General features: G+C 38.7%; 5 protein-coding genes and 2 pseudogenes across 5 annotated transcripts in view; 5 read left to right on the top strand and 2 right to left on the bottom strand.

Moving 5' to 3' along the window:
• The first annotated feature begins 1,880 nt into the window (after positions 1 to 1,880).
• On the top strand, positions 1,881 to 10,769 carry LOC101292131 (ATP-dependent zinc metalloprotease FTSH 11, chloroplastic/mitochondrial-like). Its single transcript, XM_004301606.1, has 17 exons — positions 1,881 to 2,518; positions 3,155 to 3,308; positions 4,095 to 4,187; positions 4,341 to 4,426; positions 4,539 to 4,662; positions 5,158 to 5,277; positions 5,538 to 5,588; positions 5,680 to 5,741; positions 6,956 to 7,013; positions 7,293 to 7,418; positions 7,491 to 7,571; positions 8,292 to 8,421; positions 8,531 to 8,679; positions 9,278 to 9,559; positions 9,866 to 9,955; positions 10,040 to 10,093; positions 10,207 to 10,769. Exons 1-17 carry the CDS (start codon positions 1,881 to 1,883, stop codon positions 10,360 to 10,362), a joined length of 2,454 nt encoding a protein of 817 aa, XP_004301654.1. The 3' UTR covers positions 10,363 to 10,769.
• Positions 10,770 to 11,139: 370 nt separating this feature from the next.
• LOC101291837 lies at positions 11,140 to 12,855 on the top strand. The gene has a single exon (XM_004301605.1). The coding sequence runs from the start codon at positions 11,140 to 11,142 to the stop codon at positions 12,853 to 12,855; it is 1,716 nt and encodes a 571-aa protein (XP_004301653.1).
• An 835-nt stretch (positions 12,856 to 13,690) lies between these two features.
• LOC101291537 lies at positions 13,691 to 15,960 on the top strand (annotated as a pseudogene).
• Positions 15,961 to 16,670: 710 nt separating this feature from the next.
• LOC101292214 (ribosomal protein S19, mitochondrial-like) lies at positions 16,671 to 19,696 on the top strand. The gene is made up of 4 exons (XM_004300141.1): positions 16,671 to 16,934; positions 18,599 to 18,678; positions 18,795 to 18,871; positions 19,036 to 19,696. Exons 2-4 carry the CDS (start codon positions 18,607 to 18,609, stop codon positions 19,322 to 19,324), a joined length of 438 nt encoding a protein of 145 aa, XP_004300189.1. The 5' UTR covers positions 16,671 to 16,934; positions 18,599 to 18,606; the 3' UTR covers positions 19,325 to 19,696.
• Positions 19,697 to 19,805: 109 nt separating this feature from the next.
• LOC101291250 lies at positions 19,806 to 20,491 on the bottom strand (annotated as a pseudogene).
• A 450-nt stretch (positions 20,492 to 20,941) lies between these two features.
• LOC101291922 (protein IWS1 homolog) lies at positions 20,942 to 23,959 on the bottom strand. Its single transcript, XM_004300140.1, has 11 exons — positions 23,880 to 23,959; positions 23,348 to 23,786; positions 23,032 to 23,148; positions 22,616 to 22,833; positions 22,388 to 22,517; positions 22,236 to 22,298; positions 22,061 to 22,138; positions 21,838 to 21,929; positions 21,672 to 21,737; positions 21,377 to 21,530; positions 20,942 to 21,192 (listed from the first exon to the last, which is right to left on the bottom strand). The coding sequence occupies exons 1-11, from the start codon at positions 23,897 to 23,899 to the stop codon at positions 21,094 to 21,096; spliced, it is 1,476 nt and encodes a 491-aa protein (XP_004300188.1). The 5' UTR covers positions 23,900 to 23,959; the 3' UTR covers positions 20,942 to 21,093.
• Positions 23,960 to 25,432: 1,473 nt separating this feature from the next.
• Positions 25,433 to 27,425, top strand: part of LOC101291627 (MIP18 family protein At1g68310-like) — a 3,117-nt gene continuing 1,124 nt past the window's right edge. Inside the window, exons 1-4 of the mRNA XM_004300139.1 lie at positions 25,433 to 25,571; positions 25,707 to 25,821; positions 25,922 to 26,021; positions 27,346 to 27,391. Coding sequence (XP_004300187.1) covers positions 25,433 to 25,571; positions 25,707 to 25,821; positions 25,922 to 26,021; positions 27,346 to 27,391 — 400 coding nt within the window. The remainder of the gene's footprint in view (positions 25,572 to 25,706; positions 25,822 to 25,921; positions 26,022 to 27,345; positions 27,392 to 27,425) is intronic.

Below are 27,425 nucleotides of genomic sequence, written 5' to 3'. Positions count from 1 at the left end.
ACAGAGCCAAGATTCGAGAGGCACCGCTCAAAATGATAGAGAAAATACAGAAAAAACTGCTGGAAAACAAAGAAACAAACCTCAAGAAGAGGGAAAATTGGAGATTCATCTCTCCCCCAACTCCCAAACCACAGATCCAGATCGGCAATCTAGATCAGGCAAGAAAGAGGAGGAGAAGATGAAATCTAGATGGGTGGGTTTAGTAGAGAGAAGGCAGATAAAAGTTTTTTAGAGAGAGAAAAAAGGCCTTCTCTTGTTTTAGAATGTTCTTACCAAATGCATTTTTTTGTTCCACCTATTTGTTAAGGAGCTCTATACTCCAAACTTGACATCCAACCTTTGAGAGGTTTATACGCTTTGAAATCAGACCCTCATATTTTACATATGTATTCCATCACGCACATAAGTTATTGGAAAACCACTTATTGAAGCATTGCATTTTCAAAAAAATAAAAAAACTTTATTTTCCATTCCAAAGATGTGTAAACGTGGTATGTTACATATTTCATTATAGTCCATAGTCTATGGCTTAGGGACATGCATGAACACTATCACTCAGTTCTAACATTTGGGATATTGGGACAAGAATCTCAATATCCTATCAAGTATCAACTTTTAATTTTGGAGATGACAAAATTAACACTTCTTGTTATTTTCAGGAATTAATTTTTTTTTATCCCCATGTAGTATTAGCAGGTGCAGCCGATTTCACAAGAAGATTAAACTCTCAAACCAACACTTCCTCTTGTGTGGCAGGTCACTCAAACAACATCAAGTGGTCTCTTCCTCCTTCCGACTATGTCAAATTAAACTTTGATGGGTCTGTCTTCCAACACAACTCCAATGCTTCTTCAGATTTTGTTTTACGAGATGATTCTGGCTGTCCTCTCATTGCCTCTACCAGAAGAATATGGAAATCTAATGTCCCTTAGCTGAGGTGGTTGCTCTTAGAGATGGTCTTCTCTCTGCTCGAAGTCTCAATCTCAAGAGTAATTGTTGAAGGAGACTCATAATTTGTCATCAACTGCATCAAAGACACCACCCGTATTCCTTGGAAGCTTAACTCGATCGTGAAGGACATCATACATATTGCCATGGGTTTTGAGCATATATCCTTTTCTCATACGCTTCAGGAAGCAAACTTCGTTGCTGATGTTGTTGCCAGTCACGGTCATGCTTCTGATCATCCTCAGTCTTGAGTTTTCAATTTCCCTCAGCGGTTGCTGCTTTTTTAAATTTTGGCCTCTTTAGGGCTAGTTTGGTATTGCTGTGACTTTAAAAAGAACTGCTGCTGTACTGCGAAAATAATCAACTATGAATTAAAACAGTTTTGTGTTTGGTAAATATTAGTTTTAAAAGTGCTGCAAAGATAAAATTTCTTAATTTCTAGTGTGTTTAGTGACAGCTGTTTTTAAAAGTAACTTTCAAATTGATTCTAAAAGCTGTTGCCGATGACATGTAATTTTTTTAAAAAGTTGTTTTTCTTTCATTTAACAAACACTATAAAATCTAAAAATTCGGATAAAAACTGATTTTTTTTAATTTTAAAACAAAGTTGTATCAAATTAGGCCTCAGTGTTGGTCGCACAAGAGGTTTCTTAGTTTAAGTCTTTAGTATAAAAAAAATTGTTGGAGATGGCAACCAAACTCCTAGCTAAATTAGGATGCCAAAAATCAGAAATCCCAAAATTTGATAAAAAGCAAGAAGAAAACAAAAGGGAAGATCGTCATACTGTCACACCCAATGAGAAGAGCCACATAAACAACCCGGCGCCAATTTCAATCCCAAGATAAGGTTCTTCTTCTCCTCCTCCTCTTTAATCCCCTTTGTGCCTCTCAACCTCTCTTCTCTTCTCCCTTTCTCATAAACCCTAATCACAATGACCACTCTTCAAGCTTCTCTTCTCCTGAACCTCCCACTCACTCCAACCCTCTCTTCTTCTTCTTCTTCTTCTTCTTCTTCCTCACTCAAACGTCTCCACTTCTCTCGTAATTGTAGTCTTCTCTTTGTTCCCAATCTCAATGTCTCCTCATCAAGAAACTTGAGATTCAGCGGCCGGAACACGTCGATTCCCTGCGCATTGCGACCGGAGAACGCGAATTTGGATCAAGAACCGGGCTTTTCCGACACCCATTTGGATTCCGACGGTAAAGACTCGACCTTGGATGAAATTAACGGCGAGGATTTGAGCACCGGTGTCGAAAACCCCGAAAGGGAGGAGCTTGAGGCGAAGGAGGAGGTGGAGTCTGGGGGTGAGGAGAGTGCGGGAGTGGTGGAGGAGAGTGGGGGATTGGTTGGGAAGAAGAGTTGGGTTAGGTTACCAATGGTGGTGTTCTTCATTGGGTTGTGGGCGAGTGTGAGGAGAGGGGTTGAGAAGGCGTTGGCGTCGGAATGGTTCAGTTGGTGGCCGTTTTGGAGGCAGGAGAAGCGGTTGGAGAGGCTGATTGCCGAGGCCGATGCGGATCCTAAGGACCCGGTGAAGCAGAGTGCTCTGTTTGCTGAGCTCAATAAGCACAGGTTACGTAGCTACATATTTTGAATGTGAATTTTAAAGTGTTATGTTTGGTTTAGTTGTGTGGTACGATAACTAAGTTGAAGTGATTCGATAGCCTCTAGTTAAATTGTTATAGAATAGCACCATTTGGAAGGATTGTGCAAGGGTGCATAGGTGCTAAAGGGTGATGTCATTTTCCATGAGGGTAGTTTGTGAGGAGGAATTAGAGGGGTAGTTGGACTTATTTTTCATGATTATTTTGAGTGTGACTGGGAGCTAAGGCAGTTATATTTTAAGGTTGTCTGAATCATATTTGGATATATTGTTTCATTCTGCGTGGAATTTTCATGTTCTTGTTGTATACATACTGGCCTCTTGGTGTTTCTCCGTGAACTTGGTGTATTATTAAGGTGGAACACTTTACTAGCCCAAGTTCTATTTCTGGCATTTTGTTCTACATATATTGGAAATGAGAAGAGAATGTAGTTCGTAACTAATTATTTAAGAGTCTCTAGCTTTATGAGTTTTACTTCCAATGTTTATGGAGGTAGTAGAATAAGGTGTGATTTTAAAAATGCAAACCTATATCATATCTTGAAGTGATTTAATGATTCTTCGCGATGGTAAGTGTGAAACTGAGCAATAGTATTCTCTTTCAGTCCTGAGTCTGTCATCAAGCGCTTTGAACAAAGGGATCAGGCTGTAGACAGTAGAGGAGTTGCAGAGTATCTTCGAGCTCTTGTAGTTACTGATGCTATAGCTGAATATCTTCCAAACGATGAATCTGGAAAGCCTTCCAGTCTTCCTTCACTGGTAATCAAGTAGCCTTGCATTTTATTTTTTTAGTTTGCCTGTGGGCTCTTTCGCATGTTGTATATCACCGTAAGGTTGATCCCATCCTCATCATATTGCTTTGGCATTTGTATAGTTGTATGTCCTCTAACTTTCAAAAGTGAACAAGATTAATTGAGCTGCAAACCTCATAAGCTGAAAAAGAATCTATCATTTTTAGAAAACTACTAATAATACTTATATCCTTAAAACTGTCTAAGGTTGCCAAATTTTGATTGAACGAATCTATCCTTTTCCCTTTTGAAGGTCGGAATGGTTCATAGTGTCACTCCTGAAATATCATACTGACATAGCTTGTGTTACATGTTTGATTGGAAGATTGTTCCTGAAAATTTGATTTTTAGATGTTAAGGTGGTTCTTGTATAACAGTACCATCTGTGATGGATTTTCCTACCCATGTTTTTGCTAAAATGACCTTGTACTGAAGACACTAAATAAAAAGAAAAATTAATAAATCCTTAAACCCAAAAGTTAATGTCCCGCAGAGTAAATATAGATCAAACCACGTAAATATAGATCAAACCACTTTATTGCTCCTAACAGCTTAACCCTACCTTTGCAACATTTGATTTCTTCAACTTTCACTTGCTCTTGTTGTTTTTTTTTTTTTTTTTTTGCCTTTTCCTTCTCAGTACTTTGCATTTCTTTTAGGTTTGTCATTCACATGCTTTTGCATTCCTCTTTTCCTAGTGATGTGTTCTTTATTGTGGGTAATATATTCAGCTCACCTGATAATTTTTCTGCAGTTGCAAGAGCTAAAACAGCGTGCATCAGGCAACATGGATGAACCCTTTGTCAACCCTGGCATAAATGAAAAGCAACCATTGCATGTTTTGATGGTAAGTCTTCATCCAAAGTTTATTATTGGTGCCTTATACAGAGAAGAATGTTGTCTTATTTTCTTATACATTGTTTACGTTTATTCTGTATGCCTTCTGTTTCTCTCCTATTTTTTCTTTTAATTTCTAACTGAATACATGTCTCTGTATTAGGTTGAACCTAAAGCATCAAACAAATCTCGTTTTACTCAAGAGCTTATCTCAACCATCTTGTTCACAGTAGCGGTTGGATTAGTCTGGTGAGTAATTAACAGTTCTAGTATCTTTGTCTCTCTTTTGCAGTTTAAAACTTGCTGTTTGCCTATAATGTTGAACTGTTTCTTTTAGTAAAATATGGGACTTCTTTTGCAGGTTTATGGGTGCAGCTGCTCTCCAAAAGTACATAGGGAGTTTGGGTGGAATAGGTGCTTCAGGTGTTGGCTCAAGTTCTTCCTATAGCCCAAAGGAGTTAAATAAAGAAGTGATTCCAGAAAAGGTAGATGATTAAATTCTGAAATCAGAGTGTTAGCGATAGTTGAGACTTCTATACACTTGGTTTTTGAATGAACCTCTCTCTCTCTCTCTCTCTCTCTCTCTTTCTCCCCCTCTTGTGTAAGCATTTGTTTATCAACAGAAGAAGACTGAAGACTTTAGATTTCTTAACGAAGTGAGAAGAATCAACAGAATAGCTCTTTAGTATATTAACAGATCCAAATATAAAGGAAAATCTGTGTTTCATTAAAATTGTATGTAACCAAGTTAATCAACAGAAGAAACCGTCTAATTCTTGTAATTCATCTCGTAGTCCACTGAAAGTTGTGGAGGATGCCATATGAACTATCCAAGAACTGTCTGATAACTTTGAAAACGTTGTCTTTGGTTTTCTAATGGGTTATCAATGCAGCAGTTACCTCTTTTTTCGGTGTGGTGGGTTTATATATATACATCAATCATGGCTGATCTGGCTTGTTTTTATCTTGTTTTGTTGTAGAATGTTAAAACATTTAAAGATGTCAAAGGTTGTGATGATGCAAAGCAAGAGCTTGAGGAGGTAGTGGAGTACCTCAAAAATCCTACTAAGTTTACCCGCCTTGGGGGCAAGTTGCCAAAGGTTTGTGTTAGTTTTTGAGTACATGTTACTTTCAGTTCCATAGTCTTGTGTTTTCTCAATCTGCTTAGAATTTTGACCTTCTATGGACCTGCTACTTAAGTAGCCATGGCAGAGAATTTACCTTCCATAACTTTATTTAAACTAAACTTGTATCCGCCTCGTAGTTTCCTAAACATGTACTTTGGGCATTTACAATTGTTTTTCCTTCAAATATCTGCTTTTTATAGTTAAACTGAGATTGACACATCCTATTATTGCAGGGAATTCTTTTGACAGGTTCACCAGGAACAGGAAAGACATTACTTGCTAAGGTAAGGAGGTTCATGTTAGATCTTGAAGGCTTTGCTGGAGGCAATACTCAATATTGATTGTGTCATGTTTGATCTATGTTGGACCATGCAGGCTATTGCCGGAGAAGCTGGGGTACCATTTTTCTATAGAGCAGGATCTGAGTTTGAAGAAATGTGAGTCATTCTATATGCTTTTAAGTTCTGTCTGTCTAGTAGAATAGTGAAAAATTAATGGTTTCCTTTTTCTTTTCTTTATTTCTTAATTTTGATGATTTTTTCTCCTTGGGCTGAAGCAATTAAATAGTTTCAGAAAAAGAAAAAAAAAACATTTTCTTTCGTAAATATGTAGCGTTCTCTGTTAACAATAATTATTTTTTTTTTCTTCATTTAATCCACGTCTTGTACACCTTACATTTTTAGCCGTTTTGAATCACCGAAAGATAATAGTTGTAATGACGGCGTTAAAATGATGGTTTCCAACATCAGGATTAATATCTCATTTATGTAATATTATTCCCTTGTGAATCGTATTCTCTTCCATCTCCGTAAAACTTGCCTTAAATGGCAGTGATGTCACTGTAGGATCACTGGACTCATCGTAAACATATTTTAATCTTCTTGTAGTATAGCTTGTGCTCTGGTTTACAATAAGTAGTTGACTTGTTTTACTATTGGATTCATAAAGCTTGTGTAGTCAATGGTTTTGGAATGTTAGGGAGTTGAACTTGTTGATTTCAAGCATGTGGTTGCTATCATGGATGAACTTTAAAGCATTCTTGAGGCCACTCACTGTTTCTTACACCTGATTGTGTCTTCATGTTTCTTTTGCTATGTAAGCCACTTGCCTGTTATATCGAAATTGGTTCGACTATTTGGACTTGTAGATTTCATTCATTTCAAGCATGTGGTTTAACTATTTGGACGTCATAAAGCTTGAGTAGTCAATGGTTTTGGGATGTTAGGGAGTTGAACTTGTTGATTTCAAGCATGTGGTGCTATCTTGGATGACCTTTAAAGCATTCTTGAGGCCACTCACTGTTTCTTAAACCTGAATATCGTTTTCATGTTGTATGGCTTTGATAGCATTTTGAGTGTACAACAGATTCCTAGCTATTACTGTTCATATTATGAAAAAGTGAAATAGATATGTCTATGACTGTTACTTGGCAGCTTGCTTGTCAATGGGCACTCATGTACCTTTATTGGCATTCTCCAAAGATTAAGCATTTTTTGTCCATGTGAGGGTTCTTTTCTTTGTTGCCAAAAGAGATAAACTGAGATTTGATTTTTGTTGTTTGTGTTTGAAATATGGAGAAAGTGTACTGATGTTGCTTGATTTACCTGCATATTAATCTTTTAGGAGCTCAAGGTACTTATTTTGTGTGCAGGTTTGTTGGAGTTGGTGCTCGGCGTGTAAGATCCTTATTTCAGGCAGCTAAGAAAAAGGTTTGTCATGGACTTTGCACTGTTTTGCATGCATTTAAATGGTGGCACTGATATATGAAGAAAACATACAGAGAATGATGAACAGTCTTGGGTAATACTGTAAGAAGTTATATGCTTGGAAGTCAATGATATGCATTTTTCTTTCTACTTCTCTTAAGAAACTGGTCAGATCTTCAGTTGTTCAAATTATGCGCTTTATTGATGCCATCCAAGTGAGTGCCTTATGCTTGTGCATCGGTCTGATTGTTTCTGATAATTTTTTTTTTCCCATTTTCACAGGCTCCTTGCATCATTTTCATTGATGAAATAGATGCTGTTGGATCCACTCGGAAACAATGGGAAGGCCACACGAAGAAGACGCTGCATCAATTACTGGTTGAAATGGATGGTTTCGAGCAGAATGAGGTATATAACAGATCTTGGCGTATTCCTGGTTTCCTTTCTGCTCATTTTAAATTTGAACAATATGTTCTGTAGGGAATAATTCTGATGGCTGCAACCAACTTGCCTGATATTCTCGATCCAGCATTGACCAGGCCCGGTCGATTCGACAGGCATGTAAGTTCCATATATCCTTTGTGGACTAAATCAGTGTGTTTTCTTATTATACATTTGATGCTTGTAAATAATATTAATCATCCCTGTAGAAACTGAAGAATATATGATTGAAGGTTTATTAATGACTTACTCAAACTATGAGATCAAGTACTTATAAGTTATAACTAAATTCTTCCATTTGGATTTATTGTATAATTTAGCTGACTCACAGTGGGTCGTCTAACTGACTGATTGGACTAACTGTTCAGTTTTATATTTGAAAAGAAAAGTAGTGCTTATTGGATTTATTATTTACTATTATTATTAATTATTGTGTTTTTTTTGGAAATGTTCTGTGACATTAGCTGATGTGTCTAGCTCTGATTCTTTTAATACCTTTACCAGTTTTAAGGATTGGAAAAATTAGTAGGTGTCTTTGCGCCATTTTGGGAGATATGTCTATGAAGGCAACAGACTTAATTTCGTTAGGCTAGTTTGTATAAATTCTGAAATATTAGAGGTCCTTTCCTTTTAAGTTTGGATCAAATGCGTACATTTTGCCCTCATTGTGCGGATCTTACTATTGGCTTTTTCAGCAGTGCTTTCCTTTCTGATTGTCGGTTACTTGGTTAAATAAGTAGTTACAAATACTGGTCTAAGAGTAAGAAATCAAATCAATTCACAAGCATTTCTTTTATTTTTTATAATGACCTTCAAACTTACGAATCCTATTATTCTTAGATTGTTGTCCCAAATCCAGACGTGCGAGGTCGACAGGAAATATTAGAACTTTATCTTCAAGATAAGCCATTAGCTGATGATGTGGATGCTAAAGCAATAGCCCGTGGCACACCTGGATTTAATGGGGCAGGTCAGCTTCTTTTATTCTATTGAAGTTGACATTTCTTTTATTGAAGATGCTAATTTTATCTTGCTGGTATGAACCCACACCTTACATTATTGTTTTTATGTTTGATCAGATCTTGCGAACTTGGTTAACATTGCTGCCATAAAAGCTGCTGTTGAAGGGGCTGACAAGTTAACCAGTAAACAATTAGAATTTGCCAAGGACAGGATAGTGATGGGCACAGAAAGAAAAACAATGTTTGTATCTGAGGAATCAAAAAAGGTATGCATATCATTCACCTTACTATCAGTTTGTTCGTGCTTCTATTTATAGTTGTGATTGTCAATAGTAATAAAAACCCTTGAACTCATGCTTTCTCTTTTTCTTTAGCATCTCATGTGAGGGTTTAGGTTTTGGAATAAAAAAAAGGCCTTCCCTCATTATTTTCTATTCATTCCGTATCTGTCTACTACCAGAAATATAATGAAAGTTCATTATGGATATTCTGGAGCATTCTCCCTGAGCTTTTGTTTAAATTTCATTTCATTTGTTGTTTTATATGTATCTTTTTCATCTTAGTATATCAACATTTTCCATGTATGTCATCTTAGTATATCAACATTTTCCATGTATGTAAAGAAATGCCCTTTCCAGAGAATCTGAACAGTTTGTTTCCCTATCATGGTTATTGGTGGGCACCCTACCCTCCGCTGCTTTTATATACATGATGTTATATGATCATTGATTTTCATTGATAGTGTGGGTAATATAATATGTCAAACTTGCATGGTTATATATGGTGTTGAAGGGTAGGATCAGTTTGATTGTTGACGTTTTGACACATGATTGTTAATTGCAAATCTAATTACACATTATTCAGCTCACCGCATACCATGAAAGTGGTCATGCCATTGTTGCACTGAATACTGAGGGCGCACATCCAATCCACAAGGCTACAATCATGCCTCGTGGATCTGCTTTGGGAATGGTCACCCAACTCCCTTCAAACGACGAGACATCAGTTAGCAAGAAGCAGCTATTAGCACGTCTTGATGTCTGCATGGGAGGAAGAGTAGCAGAAGAGATCATCTTTGGTCAGGATCATGTCACAACCGGAGCTAGTAGTGATTTGCACACAGCTACAGAGCTGGCCCACTATATGGTATTTCTTTTTCCTATCATGTAAAGTCTATATTCTCATGCTATCGATGATTAATTCCATTATTTTTATGGCAATCATGAATGTATGTTATTGCTCGTCCTAAAAAAAAAAGATCATTTAATTGGTTGCGATTGATATAGTTTATCTGTAGGTTGATGGTTGACCTTTGGAAGTTGTTTTATTTGTTATATATCCTTACAAGTCTTCACGACTTCCATCTTGTGGTGCCCAAAGAACAAGTTTGTGCTTGATGTCCAGATTTTGATCGTAGCTTGTATATTATCTAATTTCATTTCTGTATTCAAGGTATCAAGCTGCGGTATGAGTGACACAATTGGGCCGGTTCATATCAAAGAGCGACCTAGTTCCGAAATGCAATCTCGTATTGATGCAGAAGTATGTTTTGTTATTTTGGGTTATTGTTCATAAGTTAGTTTTATTACTTATTTGAAATCTTAGCTTTTTCCAATGGTACTTCAGGTTGTGAAAATGTTAAGGGAAGCATATGATCGTGTAAAAGCCCTCCTAAAGAAGGTTAGTCTATAACATAGTTTATGATGCGTTCAGTTTTTTCTTATCTTAGTATGATGGCAGCACTTGCGCTGGTATTTAGATTTTTCTGACTTGTCTCATTTCATATTTTTCAGCATGAGAAGGCGTTACATGCATTGGCAAATGCACTTTTGGAGTATGAGACGCTTAGTTCAGAAGAAATTAGGCGCATTCTTCTGCCATATCAGGAAGGACGGCTGCCTGAGCCACAAGAAGAGCAACAAGAAGAAGGGGATCTTGTATTGGTTTAGACCTTTTCTCCTCTTCTGGTTTGTAACATATCCGACTGTCGGGGAAGAGCCTTGTACAGCGTAGTTGAAGCATTACAAGTGGATTATCTATACAACCTTCTCAATCATGATCGCGTGCACTCACCATAAAATTTGTGTCGTAAGAGGTGATGTAGGAGTTCTGTGTGTATGGGCCGCAACATCTCAAGCACCGTCAAGTCATACTCTTGGATGACAAGCCGAGGACGAAGAAGCTTGCACCCTTAGAAATTATTGTATTATTTGAACTTCACCTTTAGGGTGACTTTTAAAGAACTACATTATTGGTATCAAAGGAATACAAGTAGTCTAATCTTTCTTGTGTACAAAGAAAAGCACAGTTGCTGACAATTTAAAGCTGAATTGTTGAAACTCTCGGCACAACTATCATTTGCAGAAAAGTTACCGATTGAACAAGCTTTGTATTGAGATAGTCAGAACACTAGAATACCATAGTATCGTGTGTCATTTGTGTGCATTGTGACAATGAGGTACAAGATGCTCGAAAAGAACTAGAATTTTCAGCATCCTTGTATGTCTGGCGCCATCGTCCCTTTAGCTATAGTCCTAAAATAAGGTAAATCGAATTTCATAGTAAATATTTTTACTCCGCAGTCAAAATCCATGCAAGTAAACATGTCTTATGTAAAATTGCCAAATTGGGATTGATGCCCAAATTGTCAAATGCTTTGACTACTTCTCCTGCCACTCAAAATTCTCAAAAACCCTTAAACCCCTTGATCGTTTTTCATCCGAGAAATGGAAGAAGCAGAGGCTCTACGCCTAAAATCCACAGCAGAATCCAAATACAAAGCCTCCAACTTGAAATCCGCCCTCAAATACGCCAAGCGCGCCCACCGCCTCAGCCCAAACCTCGACGGCGTCGCCACCATGGTCACCGCCTTGGAGATCCTCCGCACGGCCCACAAGAGCAGCCCCAATCCCAACTGGTACAAGATCCTCCAGGTGGAGCCCTTCACCCACATCAACACCATTAGGACCAAATACAAGAAGCTCGCTTTCCTCCTCCACCCTGATAAGAACCCCCATTTGGGCTCCGACGAGGCCTTCAAGCTTGTGGTGGAGGCTTTTCGGTTTCTCTCGGATAGGATTAGGAGGAAGGAGTTTGATATGAAGCTTAGGGTTAAGATTCAGGATAGGAAGATGAAGGAGAGTAGTGAGGGGTTAGGGTTAGGGGAGACGTTTTGGACGGCGTGTTCGACGTGCCGGCTTTTGCATCAGTTTGAGAGGAGGTATTTGGGGCAGAGTTTGGTATGTCCTAGCTGTAGGAAGAGCTTTGAGGCTGTGGAGGTGGAGAGTGGGGACAATGCAGCTAATGCTGGGGTTAGGAGTAGTGAGAGGTTGAGGAAATTGGCCTCGAGTGGAGTTGGCGAGTCGAGGAGGAGGTTGAGGAAGAGAATGAGTAGTGTAGGGGAGGTGATGGAGAGGAGTGAGCCGAAGAAGGCGAAAGTAGATGAGGAGATGATGACATTAGCGGAGTTCAAGCAAAAGGCACGAGAGCAGAAGATGAAGGAGAAGGGGAAGGGGAAGAATGCAGAAGTTGAGAAACGCGCTGTTGCGAAGAAGGCCAAGGATTTGGGAGTTGGTAATAGCAGGAAAAGCAAGCAGGCGGAGAGTGAAGATTTGGAATCTACGGCTAAGTATCTGGGGAGTTCTAAGAGCAGGAAAAGCAACCGGGCTGAGAGTGAAGATGAAAGTAAGAAAGCTAAGGATTTGGGGAGTGCTAAGAGCAGGAAAAGCAAGAGGGCGGAGAGTGAAGATTTGGAGGGGGAGGATGCACAGTTTTATGATTTCAACAAAGATAAGAGGAGTTTTAAGAAAGGGCAGGTGTGGGCTATATATGATGAGGGTGATGGAATGCCGAGGAATTATGGTTTGGTTGATGAAGTTGTTTCCGTCAGTCCTTTTGAGGTGAAAATTAGTTGGTTGGATCTTCAGAATAATGGGGATCAGTGGTTGGCTTCTTGGGAGAAGATGGGACTGCATGTGCCTTGTGGAAGGTTTAAAGTTGCTAGGCAGACCATCACTAATTCAGTGCATATATTTTCTCATGTGGTGGATTGTGACAGAGCTGCGAGAGAGGTTTATCGGATTTATCCCAAGAAGGGATCTGTTTGGGCAGTTTACAACGAAGCAACTTTTGAATCTGATGGAAGCAATCTGTTGGTTAAAGAGAAGCTATGCTATGATATAGTTGTGTTTCTGACGAGTTACAGTGAGATGCATGGTTTGAGTATGGGGTATCTTGAGAAGGTTGATGGGTTCAACACGGTATTTAAGAGAAGGGAGATTGGAGCTCATGCTATTCGATGTTTAGAGAAAGATGATGTGAGGTTTATTTCACATGAAATTCCTGCAAAGAAGCTATCTGGTACAGAGGCCCCAAACCTTCCGAAAGACTGTTGGGAACTTGATCCTGCTTCTCTTCCATTGGATTTGCTTACATTTGGCTAAGACGTTGGGAAACCAAAAACCCTTTGTGTACTTCCATCTTTGGATTTTGGATTCAAAGCGGAACATGTTGGTAGTTTGCAGCAAATGACGGTATTGCTCTTATATCATAATGTAATTAGTTGCTGACTATAATCTTTTTCTGTTGGCTACGAGTTCATCAGAATGCATGTTAAATCTAATCTCATGTTCATTAGTTCTTGTTATATTCCTTTTTCTTTTGTAAGCAGTTATGTGTGTGACTTTTGCATCTACGTTCTGTTATGCTCTTTAGATCATTACATATGCTAATATGTATGTACATGATTACATGTGCATGGGGTTCCTATTCCAACTAATATGACTAAAGATAAAGCATGAGCCTGAGGTGGATGGTGATGGATTAAAATCAATAAGCTAAAGCCGACTGAAATAATTTCTCAATTATAAGTACTGCATGTTCTTTATCTACACATTTTTTAAACGGAGGTGGGGAAAAGTATGCATTAAATCTAGCAGCATTGAATATGCCCCAGAGTTTTTGGGCTGTTCTAGCTCACTTTAGTATCTGTTAAGATTCTTATTGTGGTCAGTGAATCTGAACTCAGAAGGGAGAAGGTCACACTGTTGATACACTTTTTTTTATTACATTACATACAATCTTTCCAAAAGGTAGCACTCTGGAGGTAGGTTGTTTTTCCAACTTCATGTCGTTATTTGCTTATGATCAAGTTAAACCTGCAGTGGTTGGATTTGATACAATGTGGTTTCATTTTCTCCAATTGGATGCTTGCTGCGAAGGTACCAACTTGTTTTACAAGCTTTGTTGAAGATCACTCCATTTCGATTTAGCATCTTAATGCTGAAGAATACAGCTAGCACTTATGCAGCTGCTGCACTTATGGCTGGTCTTGCTCCTAAAACTAAGGTCCTCAGAGACGGTCGATGGACCGAGCAAGAGGCTTCAATTTTGGTTCCAGGAGACATAATCAGCGTTAAGATGCCCTCTTGAGGGTGATCCCCTCAAGATTGACCAGTCTGCACTAACTGGCGTGTCCCTTGCTGTTACTTAAAATCCTGGAGATGATGTGTTTTCTGGCTCAACATGTAAACAGGGTGAAATTGAAGCAGTGGTCATTGCAACTGGTGTCCACAGCTTCTTTGGTAAAGCTGCGCATCTTGTGGACAGCACCAACAATGGTGGGCATTTCCAGAAAGTTCTCACAGCAATTAGGAATGGTTGTTATGTACCCAATTCAGAGGCGCAGGTACAGGGATGGGATTGATAATATGCTGGTTCTCTGATAGGAGGAATCCCCATTGCTATGCCTACTGTGTTATCTGTCACGATGGCTATAGGTTCGCACAGGCTTTCTCAGCAAGGTGCTATTACCAAGAGAATGACTGACATTGAGGAAATGGCTGGCATGGATGTACTGTGCAGTGATAAGATTGGGACCTTGACCCTGAACAAGCTGATAGTTGATAGATATCTAACCAAAGTGTTTCCCAAGGGTGTGGAGGAAGAGCATGTTATCCTTCCAGCAGCAAGGGCTTCTAGGACTGAAAATCAGGGCTTCTAGGTATTCTAAGACTGGCATTGATGCTGCATGATAAATATGCTTTCTGATTTAAAGGAGGTGGGAGCTGGTGTCAGAGAAATCGATTTCCTTCCATTCAACCCTGTTGACAAGAGGACTGCTTTTACCTACATTGATTGCGATGGGAATTGACATTGAGCTAGCAAAGGTGCCCCTGGGAAAATATTAGAGCTATGCAACTGCAGGAAGATTTCAAGAGAAAATTTCATGCCGTGATTGATAAATTCGCTGAATGTGGGCTTTGATCCCTTGGAGTTGCAAGACAGCAAATACCTGAGAAAACAAAAGAGAGTCCAGGAGAACCATGGCAGATTTTTGTTTTGTTGCTGTTATTTGGTCCTCCCAGGCATGACAGTGTAGAACTATTCGCAGAGCTCTCAATCTAGGTGTGAATGTGAAGATGATCACTGGGGATCAGCTTGCTGTTGGCAAGGAAACTGGACGGCGGCTTGTATCCATCTACAAGGATGCATCCATTTCTTCCCTTCCCATTGACTAATTGATTGAGAAGGCTCACAGATTTGCTGGAGTATTTCCAGAGCACAAATATGAACTTGTAAGGAGGCTACAAGAGAGGAAGCACATCTGTGGAATGACTGGAGATGGTGTGTCAACGATGCTCTTGCTTTGAAAAAAGCAGACATTGGAATTGCTGTAGCTGATGGTACTGATGCTGCTAGATAATAAGCGCAATACTTATAAGCAGGGCCGTATCCAGAGAACAAAGAACTATACTATCTACGCCGTTTCAATTACCATAGGCATAGTGTGTGGCTTTATGGTCATCGCTTTGATATGGAAGTTTGACTTTGCACCCTTGGTATTGAACATTGCTATACTAAATGATGGAACCATCTCCAATGCCAGACAACTGGAAACTGAAAGGAATTCTTGCTACTGGCATTGTTCTTGGCAATTACATGGCCTTGATGATGGTAGTGTTCTTTTGGTTGATGCAAGATAGACTTCTTCTCGGATAAGTTTCATGTACGTTCTTTGAGGAATAACCCTAGTGAAATGATGGCAGCGTTATACTTGCCAGTTACAAGTCAGTAATAGCCAAGCCCCGATCTTTGTCACAAGGACCCGCAGTTTTTCCTTTTTGGAATGACCTGAACTTCTCTTGCTTGGAGCTTTCATCGTTGCTCAGTTGCTGGTGACTCTGATAGCTGTCTATGCCAATTGGGAATCTGCAAGGATACATGGATGTGGCTGGGGATGGGCTGGTGTAATCTGGCTTTTCAGTGTGGCTGACTTGTTTTCCTCTTGATTTTCTGAAGTTTGCAATCCTCTAGGAAAGAGTGGAAGACTATGTAAAAGAGGATTGGGAAGTTCAGTGACAAGAGCAGAGTCGCCACTGATCTTCTCTCCTCTTTTCCATACATGGTTTTCAACCACCTGAAAGCACCAATATCTTCAGTGACGGCAGTTACCAGAGAACTGTCAGAGATTGCAGAACCAACCAAGAGAAGGGTTGACGTTGCAAGGCTTAGGGAGTTGAATACCATGTTGAGTCTGTTGTGAAGCTGTAGGGCTCGACATAGATAGTATCCAACAATGGGGAGAGGAGCTTTCTGTAGGGAACAAAGAGGCCAAGTGCTTCAATCATGATGATGAATCATGACTTTAGTAACCTTGTGACTTGTGTTTAGATTTGAGCTGAAGTAATAACCGAATGAGAGCTAAACTAGTAAAAGCTATCACTGTTGAAAAACTAAATCTGCAGAATTGTTTAGAGCGGACTGCAGAAGGCTGTAGTTTCTCCTGGTAGATGCTGTTATCTGGTCACCATAAACGCAAAACCTGCACTGATCTAAATTGATAGAATACGGGTTTTTATTCTGTCAGATTAATCTGAGTTTTAAGCATTGTTGGAGACAGAATGTGAACATGAGAGCTAGGTGTGCAGCGAGAAACAGACATCTTTAGGTAAGTAAAGTTGATACCTCGATTTATAGGTTGGTCTAGTAAATGTTGAAAGTATATTGAGAAGTAAACTTTCCGAAGCAAAGTAAAGTTACTACTACAGTTTTCTCTAAACCATAAGATCAATGTTGCACATCAGAGCAAGTATTTCGCGCTCTCAGTTCATTCATAGTTTCACATGTTACACCAAGTCGCCAAGTATGCTTACAGTTTGAAAGCTGCTTAGTTATGTAACCAAAATGGCAAATAGTTAACCAGAAGAAAGAAAGAAAAAGACTTTATATCGAAATCGAGAATCAGGCCAATATTATTCAACAGAGGGTAACCAAAAAAGTACATTTTGTCTGGCAAAAAAAAAAAACCAAAAAAACCAAAAAACATAAACAAGGGGTGCGATATGTAAATTTACTCTCTTGTCTTCTGGGTTTATTAACCCCTGTCGTCTCTCTGCTCTATTGCAAAGTTCTTGCTGGGTTTTAGAGTCCGGAGAAACCTGCCGGAAAAATCAATACTTTATCAAAGTCCCATTTCAGAGTCGCAATCAGCTTCACCTTTCACAAGCACGCGTTCCTCAAGGTTTGCACTTTCTTTTTCCTGACTGTTTAATTTTCGGGTCTAGTTTACATTGGGTTGCGGTGGAAGATGGAATTTTTGGTTGAACCCATGAACTCAAAAGCTTCAAAGACTCCTCTTTTATACTACCCATTACATTTTATTTAGTATTTGATAAATTTTCGAGAAAGTTTATTCAATTGATTGAAACAAATTTCATTGCTGCAACTCCAATTCAATTGATTCAGTTAGACCAGAAAAAACCATGGAATGCTCTACTCCTCTAGGTGTATAACTTTTGTTTTGATTGCTCGATAGTTTTGAGTTAAGATATTGAGTTGTGATTGCAATTGCCGGCTCATGGATGCTTTTGATTTCGACAAGTTTGTGATCTCCTTTATTTGTGTATCTCGGGACTTTCATCCCTTACATGGTTGAGAAAGCTAAGAGTAAGGGGTTGATAATTCTTAAAGCAATTACGAAGAAGTATTGATTGAGGGGAAGATACATAAAAGCAGCAGGTTTTGAAACCAAAATGCAGTACTTGTTGTATGCACACAAACATATATTTCTCTTTTTGATGGGGTTTAAAATAGACATAGTTATTACTTGTATGATGTTTCTATACCATGGCCAAGTAAATTGTTGTTTTTGATGAATCTAGACCCCTTCCCAGACTATAGAAGCTTCTTTCAAAGCATATGGGTTTTCAGCTTTGACTCCTATCAAACCAAGTCATCCCATTTAACTCTAGTTATATATAGTAACTGACTATACATGTAGCTGCATCTGGACTTAGCTACATAACTTTGGTGCTTTTGCTTTTGGCTTTAAGTTTTTTGCTTCACGTGACCTTGATGATTTTTTTCTGATAAAATTTCCTTTCTAATGTGCTCCGATTTGCTCTTACTGCACCATAATCGAACTAAAGGAGCTGAATGGAACATTGTTGGTTTATACAAAGAGGATAAAAGTAGATTAAGGGTAATATCTGAGAGTCATCATTGTGCAAGAATGGGTATTTGGCTCTTTCTGCCATTGAGTAGAGACCCCGAAAGAGTATATCAGTATAAATAAATTGGTTCTCCCTTTGTTTTGAGTTTCTGGTTGGTAATCGGAGAGAAGTGAGGTTCTGGGAAGATGTGTGGGTGGAAGAGCAACCTATTAGCCCATCTTTGCCCAGACTTGACATACTGTCAATTCTCTGTGATTCAACAATGATGAGGAGGTAAGGGAGTAATCTCTGTTGCTGGTGGTATTAGAAAAGTCAAGTTGGATGACTCTAAAGAGGACTTGTGTGCATCTTCTTAGTGTTTTTGGTATTCTTACGAGTAATGATTTGTTGAGTGAATAAGCTAGACAGATACCCAAGATTTTCATTTTGGGGGTTCCAAGATCAGTTAAAACCCCTTATTTAGGGTCCTGTTTGACATTAACACAGTGCTAAAATCCCCAAATTTCAGTTTGATTACTGAATGTGCTGACTGACGGTAATATGCCATCCTTACCCATAACATTGGATGTGTTTACATTCTCTAGTTTATATTGTTTCATCAAATCGTACATTGGTCTGATCTGGCATAAACCAGATTGCATCAATCAATAGCCTTGCTAGTCCTCGTTTCTCTTAAAACATTTATCTCTCTTTCTCATGGTGGAAAAATCTGATTCCAATTGTCATGAAACAGAGGAAAACATGGCAAAGCGTCTGATTTCACTCTTCAGCCGTGGTTGGGCTCAGAATCTCCTCCCAACATCCTCCACTAAGGTTATTATCTTGGACATATGTATTTAGTCTGCGTATTTGATACATTATTCATGGGTCTGACAATGATTATTGGATGGTATCGGTGTAATCTATGGTTTTTTCAATGTGATATATAGCTGGACTCAAGGAAGGCTTTTTCTGTGGGACTGGGTGGACTGAGTACAGCAGGTTACAGTACCCAAGTCAAGCAAGAGTATGTTTCTTTACGTTGCTGCTCTATTTTCCCCTATTTGTGAAGATGTCTTGTCAACTTGGTTTTTGTGTTCTTTTGGTATTTTGTCACTTAGCTTTTGTTATGAGAGATCAAAGAGGACAGGAAATTTTGTTTGTGATTTTCACTGCATAGATTTTTTGCAGATCTCATTATTATGATGGTGCCTTTGTGGATGCATTCCTGATGAAAATGAAAACCAACAAAGAACTTCTTATGAACAAGAAAATCTGGTCCCGCAGATCTACTATTTTACCGGAATTTGTTGGCTGCACTGTTCGCATTTATAATGGAAAAACTCATGTTCGTTGCAAAATCACTGAAGAAAAGGTGGGTCACAAATTTGGAGAATTTGCTATGACACGGAAACGAAGGCTGCCAATGAAAAATGCTGCACCACTAAGAAAAGCGAATAAAACTGGCAAGAAAAAGTGAATGTCTTGATGCATACGACATGCATATGGAATATAGCAGTCAAGAAACCAGAAGATCTCCAGTGCATTAGAGAAAGCCTCCTGATCTAACATTTCATTTTCACCTTTTTCATATAATAAGATCAGGTTTGTACTGAAATCAAAGATGCACCACCATGCATGAATGGCCATTGGTTGGATTTTTTTCTCTTTCCTTTTTCTTTCAGTCTTAAGGTATTAGAGAGCTGTTGGATGTTCCTGTTGAAAGGAAGCAATCAGTTTTAGTTTTCTTGGCCATGTAGCCATTGTTATTGTTATTTGCATTTGCAGTTTTGTACCAAATGAATTTTGAACAGCTCATTTCTTTTAGACAGAAATCTATGATGACGTTTACAAAGTTTAGGTAGAGTGAAATTAAGGTACAAGTTTAGAGTACTCTAGTTCTGCTTTCCCTCTCACATGCTAAACAAGCCTATACAAACAAACCGAGGACTTTTATCTGTTCACTTGTTATCTACTTCAACGACCTTGCCCTCCACTTTGGTCTTGGGAACGGCAATGTAGAGAAGAACACACCATTTTGAGCTCTGCGTTCACCTTGCTCTTGTCAAAATTATCCTGAAGCTGAAGGCGTGTGTTGTACGAACTGAATCTCCTGCTAGACCTCATCATCCTTGTTGTCTTTTTTTTATCACCCTTTATGACAAGCACATCATCCTCAATAGACAACTCGGCATCCTATTGCATGTCGAGCCGCATTTTGATCTCATTCTCATCGTCTTTGATATCCCTAGGTGTGCGAACCTCAAATCGGCTTCTGGTGCCGGGAAGCGTCACGGTGTCTTCGAGAAGACTGTTCATTGTGTACAGCATCTGGCAGATAGTCCTCATTGGGGACGTGTGATCTAATAGACCAAAAGGTGAAACATCCACAGCCAACCTTCTAGCACTAGGCATCTTCTCCATTTGAGTCCCTTTGGTTACTACTACCCTGATTCACAGCCACGTCAACACTGCCATCTCCACCGGCCTGAGCTCTCAGCTCCTGCAGCCTGCGTGGTGGTGAAGGAAAGCTGGTTGAGCAAGCAACGCCATTTGGCTTAGCTGAAGCCAACGCTTTGCTCGGTGCAGAAGGTGACGATATTGAAGCCACAGTACTAGTGAGTAGTTTTTTCTGTAAATTGTTCATAGAAACTCCGTATGGTATCCATGTTTATCTTATCTGGGATTGTTTTCAGAAGAGGAATGGTTAGCATTATCAAACTTGGCTAGTCGCCATGATGTTCTAAAACTTATCCAAAGCTGTATTTGGGGTTCACTATATACACAGCTGCTTTACTGTAAAGTGTAAACCGTTACTTCTAGTAGCACCGAAACCAGTATTCTAAATTGGAAACTTCAAATTTAACTTGCTAAACCAAATAAGGAAAGCAAGTCCAACACCTCAACCTGATTTTTTTAAAAGTCCAACACCTTAACCTGATGGTCATCCAACAAATTAAGGTAGGGAAACTCGAACCAGAATGAAATTGCTCCAAAGCGGAGGAATTTTTATTTTTTTTATTTTTTTTATTTTTATTTTTTTTCCAATTGACAAATATTTATTGGTATTTAAAATGTGATTAGAGACGGGGACTAGTGTACATCCAAAACTGAATGAAAGCTCAAATATTTATTGGTATTTATCAACACACATCAAAGAACAATTACAACTTTCACCTCAACCCTCAAAACAAACTGGACCCACCAATCAGTTCCGCAGTATGTTTAAGTGCTGGTAAGATCAGTGATTTACAAGTATTTGACCATACCACGACCCTCAACACTTAGCTTTGTGGCTTGAAGCTGCTTCTTCTTTGGTGCCTTCAACTGTTGCAACTTCCTGTTCATCTGTCACAAAGATAACATAAAGATTGAAGAAATGAAAATTTGCAAAATGCAACTAAGAGTCTAAGACAATCATTAGAATATTAATTTAATTAAGCTACACTAGTGAGTACTGAACCCGTCTTCATGCAATCATGTGATGGTGAACAATCAATCATCAAGAAAATAGAGGAAAGAGACAACCAACCTTCATACGCCGCTGATCCTGTATTGCTTGTTTACCGCGAGCTCTAATTTCATCAGGATCAATCTTAGATTGTGGACGCACCACAAAATCCATTTGCGTTGCTTCTGGCCTTGAAGTAAGTTGCCGAGAAGATGACTGGCCAGATTTTCTTTCCCTATATCAGAGTCAAAGTTAGAATTTAGAACAGAAAAAAAAAAAAAAAACTTCCAGGAAAGCAGCAGAGCAAAAAAGCAACAATCGAAGCTGGACCCTTCGAAACAGGATTTAACCATATATAACCATCCTCAAAGCTTACCTTGAAAACTCATCTAAGTCAAGATCACCATCTCTAGACTCCATTCCTGACCCACTGCTGGCTGGCCTATAGAAAAAGATATAAAAACAAATAAATTACTAATGCACAAGACCACTTCTGCTTCAGGTTCATCAAAATGTGCAAATATGGGAAAATCTCACTGTACTTTTTCACTGGTGGCCTTCTAAAGGGAACCCTCTCCTCATCAACATTTCTCATGTCCTCAAACCTTGTACTTTTATTGAATAAAGGTCGACTCTGAATTCATGTAGAAAAAACACAAATGTCAACATCATTGGATATCACAAGGAACCATCACTCATTAGGCAACAATTACAAAAACAAACAAACTTATTAGGTGAATTAGATACTGGAGAAAATCATATTACCCATTTGTCAACCAATTCCTTTGCAAGTTTTCTGTTGGAAGCTGTTTCTTCATCTGATTTTGACAAAAACATAATGACCTGTCAAAGCATAAAGTTGTCACATTTTTTGCAAAAGCATATACACAAATATTCTTATGAGATCCTGAATTCTTTTCTAAGGAAAAAAAATCCTAACCTTTCCAAGGCCACTTCGCTTCAGTTGTTCTCTTCTATCAAACTGCTCTAGATCAAGAGGGTACTGCACAACAGAAGCACTAATTCAGGTCCTACATAAAAGTGCTGACAACCTTTATTCCATATCACACATTAAAATGGGGGAAGATATACATCAGTCAAAATCTTCAAAATTGCTGCTCGAATATTTATATTTGGTAAACTTCCATCTGGAAGAGGTTCAAGCCAATTCTTGAGTAGAGTTAGCACTCCGTGATCCAAGAACTCTTGTTGAAGCTGCTTCCTGTGACAAACCAGTTAAGAAAGATGTAAACAGGTAAACAATAGATAACGATATATGTTGCAAATTGAGAGAAAATAAGAGAGTGCAGTCAAGCTTACTTTGAGAGGACCTCTGTGAGAAGAGACACCTTCTTCAGTTTATTAATGGCAGGTTTCCCCTGTCTGTTCAGGTCTGCATCCTCTTCAGCTGTAACCTCAAGGTCGGCCATGATATTCTCAACAACCATTGCTATTTCCGCTGGACTTCTTTCATTCTTCTTCTTTCTCTTACCCACCCTAAAAAGCGCATCGATTTCATTTTCCTCACCCTCTTCAGCCTAGAAAGTTACAAACACACAAAAAAATGAATTGGTCCATGAGTTCCCATCTCAACCTAGAGGTAAGTAATCAGTGGCAGCAAATGGCATCTCACATCTTATAATTAAAAAAAGGACACCAATCAACCAAACTTCTGGTAAACTTCCCGACTTTATATCCCATGCTTGGGCATTACATCATTATCATACAAAACTCACCTGTGGATGATGACTGGGCGAACGATCATTGTCACTTGCATACCGATCAGAAGGATGCACGCCAGTGTCATCTATAAAGTTGTCATCATCGAAATTCCTTTGACCCTCATTATCATCCTATTGCATTGAACAACAAACACCATCAGCAACTTCAATAGTTAATCTACATGAAAGAGTCATAGAAACAAAAACACCAATTTGGCAATCTCTAGGATACACGTTAATAATCAAGTATCAACATCAATTGCTGCCCTAATTACACATTAATCATCCATTTTCCAACTTAAACAACAAAACCCAATCTGCCCAAACTGACCTCAGAATCCCCGGCACCAACAGTGTCCCACATCTCCTTAACCTCGCCGGCCATGGCCGCCTTATCAGAAGACGACTTTCCCGGCAATCTCAACCCCCTCTTCTCCCCCTTATGCCTCTTCTCCTTCTTCATCCTCTTACCCCTACTCTGCTCCTCCTCCTCATCACTATCCGGCATCAATTCATGAAGCTTACCCTCCGGCCAGTACTCCCCTTCTCTCAACACCACCACCTTCTGGCTCTCGCCGCCGCCCTTCTTCACCAGCCGCTTCCTCGGCCTGGACTTGGACGACGCGTCAGGGTCGTACACCGGCGTCTGCGACCGCTCCCGGTCGCGCCAATCGCCGGCGTCCTCGTCCACATCGAGAAGCGGCTCCGGCGAGGGCTCGCGATCGAAGTCGTCGGGGTTCATCAATGGCTCGCCATCTTCGTCGCGGTACCTGAAAAACAATAACGGTGAGGATTGTGAGAAATTGGAATCGGGGAAAAACCAAAACCCTAACCCTAATTGAAATTGGGGGCAAGAGGCGTACGGATCGTCTTCGTAAGCCATGGAGCTGAGATTTGGAGGAGAGAGAAAGTGCAGTGTATATTTTTCGCGCTGTGAAGAGTGAATGTTGATTCTAATAAGACCCGCGAGGCCAAATTATAAATATGGAAAAAGGAAAAGTTAATTGCATTTCACTACCTGTATTTTGAAATATTTATGTTTTTGACCCTTATTTATATATTTATACTGGGAGGTTTTGTTTTTGCCGATTAACTCAGAGAAAGGGAGGAAAGTTGAAGGCTTGCGTTGAAGTGACAGAGGTGAGTAAAATATTTAAAAATTTCTTTGATAAGAACTATTGAATAGAACTTTCAATTATAGGGAAGCTTGGTTGTATGAAATTTGGTGTCGTTTAGATTTTTACTTGTTTATTGCTTTGGTGGAAATTTCTGTTATTGGTGAAATTATATTGCCTTGTTACCTCTCAAACCAAGAACTGATTGACGGGCACTTCGAGTAGCATAAAGTGGATATATCAGTTGGTTAATTTGATCGGGTTATAAGGAAGTTATTGTGTTGTGGAGTCGTATAATTTGTTAGATCTCTACAATAATGACCCAGTTGGATTCAAGGAGTTACCTGAGTATAAAACTCGCTCCGTATTTTAGAGGGTTTCAGTCCCTTTCCGTAGGATCAAGAATCACTTTAAACGGATAAAATTTGAGTCTTGTAGAGAGCTTTGAGGTAGGAGCTCTATATCAGATTTTCTGGTGCAAAAATTTGAATGATCTGGGTTCAAATGAGAGGTTAAAGACAATACAAAGATGGCTACTACTGCAGCATAGTGTTAATTCTGTGTGATATCTTGTTTTAGTTTGCTCTAGTACTTAGAACTTTAATCTTGGCACCTTTGAGCCTATGTGATCCATGTGTTAATTCCCTGCATCATCACATGGATTCAATTTCACTCTTGCGGAATTTATACCATCTTGTCACCTTATGCTGCTATGTCGATCTTTTGTGGTACATGTATAAAAACAGAAGGTTTGCTGCAACAAATACTACATCGTGTTCAAAAACTTGTAGGAGATTAATGATCTATTTTCCTGTTCTTGAATTGGTTTTCATTCACCTGCTTATGCACCAGTATTATAAACTTTTTTGTAGCTAAATTGGTGATGTATCATTGTGGAGTCAAATGGTTAAAGAAATACATTGAGTCCCTTGTAGAAATTTATAACTTTTTATTATTTATCCTTGACTTCTTTCTCTAATGGAGTCTAATGAAGCTAAGCACCACTGTGGTGAAAGGTTAATTTTGTATATACATTTTCTGGTGGATACCATTGTTGAACTGAATGTACTCAGTCTCTTGGAGTTCTCTTATTGGTTCCCATTGCCAGTGGATATACTGGGTGCATATCCCCACATGTAAGTGTAGAAAGGGAACTGTTTCATAGAAGGGCCCTGCTTGGCTGCGTATAGAATAGAATATATTTTCTTGAAATTTCAGCTTTCTTTTATCCACATTTTAACCAGGTATGTTTATTGATCTTTTAAATTGTTTATGTTCCCTTTTTCTTTTATCCAGGAAAAATGGTATCCGAGTTGATAAATGCAAATCCAGTCATCTATGGAAAGAAAGAGCGGCGGGTTCGTAGTGTTCCAAGTGCTGCAGATGAAAATGCTGTTGAACCAATTGACCAAGAAGAGATTTTTGATATCCTTTCTGATGATTATGAATAAATATTGCTCACGTATTTTTCAATGATTTATGACCAATTACTGTGCACTTCATTGGATTAATCACTATACCTGCTTAGGTTTGAAACATGTGTTATATGCTATGAAGAATTTAGTATTTCTTGACTATTCTTAAATCATATTAGAGATATTAAAGACCCAGAGCACCCTTACTCTTTGGAAGAGCTCAAAGTAATTTCAGAAGATGCAATTGAAGTAGATGATGTTCGTGGTCATGTTAGGTAGACAATTCTTCTTCCTGCTCATATTAAACACCTTTTTTCCTTTTATAATGTTGCATTTTAGACTCTTACATAAACAATGAACCTTTTACTTCTCCAGGGTCACATTTACTCCTACTGTTGAACATTGCAGTATGGCAACAGTTATTGGTCTTTGCCTACGTGTTAAACTCTTAAGGAGCCTTCCTTCTCGATTCAAGGTATCACCGTTTATTTATTTTTCATTCTTTATGTTTCATTAAGATATATAGCTGGAACTGAGAGTAATATACAAGAATTGAGGTTAAAATCTGAGAGATGTTATTTGACTATTTCAGTCATATTGTTGCAGTGATCAGACCAAAAAAAAAAAAATACGATGTTTTTCTTCAGAACCCCACAACATTTTAAATTGAAGTATTTAGTGGCGCACTTGGCATTGAAGTTGCTATCACTTGTTCCCTTAATCCTTTCTTTCAATTTTGTTCCCAAACGTAGCTATGCAGGCTTCCTTTGCTTTTATCTCTGCCCCTTCTTCTTTTTTCTTTTAGCTTCAATTGATTGATATTATGTTGTTTTGGGGGTCATTGCTTGATACTCTTGCAATTCTTTTTACGGTTCATGAAACATCCATGTGATTGTTAAAAGTGGATATCATTTAATGGGTCGTTATCTGGAAGCTAGAAAGTTGTGTTGCAAATTGTTTTCGCAGTAATCTCTTATCTTGTATATCCACACTCATTTATTGTTGTACTGTGGAGAAGTATAGTTGCACATAGAATCTGTATGTGGTTAGTGGTTTCTTGAATACAGTGCTTATAATGAACCTTGTTCAACAATTAAAGACAAATGAAATGTGGTATTACATTAAGAGCCAGTATCTGGTAGCTATTGTGACTTTGTGAGATTCCACCCCACCCTGCAGATTGGGTGATCAAGTAGCATCGGTGGTCAAACCGTTCATCTAGAAAGTATCTGTTGTCCTTATAGTTTCATGCTTGATAAATATGGGACCTAAATATCCTTTGAATGTTTAAGACTTGATTAATTCAAAATATAGAAAAAAAAAAAAGAAAAAAAGAAAAAAAGACTTGATTAATTCACTTAGTTATGGTGTCTGTTCTAAAGTGTATAAACCTGTATGTATTGCCTATCAACTGTGATTTTTAAGTTATAGCAATTTAGTGGTTGCTCTAGCCTTTCTCTATGATTGGGTAGTTTGGTTCTTGTATTTTTCATACAAGGGGGTATTGTTTCTATACTATGCCAATTCAGTTGAATAAGGCATAGCTTCCCTTCCGGTGATGTTTTGGGACACGAAAGTCATGAATGGCTGCCATAAAGAATTAAAGACTGCCTAGTGGCTCTAATGAAACATGCATTCACAGAAATTTTGTATTGCTTAGTTGCATACTTGCATATATACTCTAATGTCAACTTACGAATGATAATCAATTTCGTAATGTGATTCGTAGTTGATTTTGTTTGTCTTATACAGTACTTGCTTCTTCACTAATTTCTTTTATTTCTCCTCGTGTTGTTTAGGTCGACATTAGGGTGGCACCTGGATCTCATGCAACTGAAGCTTCAGGTAGTTAAAACNCATTTACTTCTCTCTCTCTCTC

Source organism: Fragaria vesca, linkage group LG5, assembly GCF_000184155.1.
Source record: "Fragaria vesca subsp. vesca linkage group LG5, FraVesHawaii_1.0, whole genome shotgun sequence".
NCBI classification, from domain to species: Eukaryota; Viridiplantae; Streptophyta; class Magnoliopsida; order Rosales; family Rosaceae; genus Fragaria; species Fragaria vesca.
The sequence above is the reverse complement of the archived record's forward strand: the minus strand, read 5'-3'. Positions and strand labels throughout refer to the sequence as shown.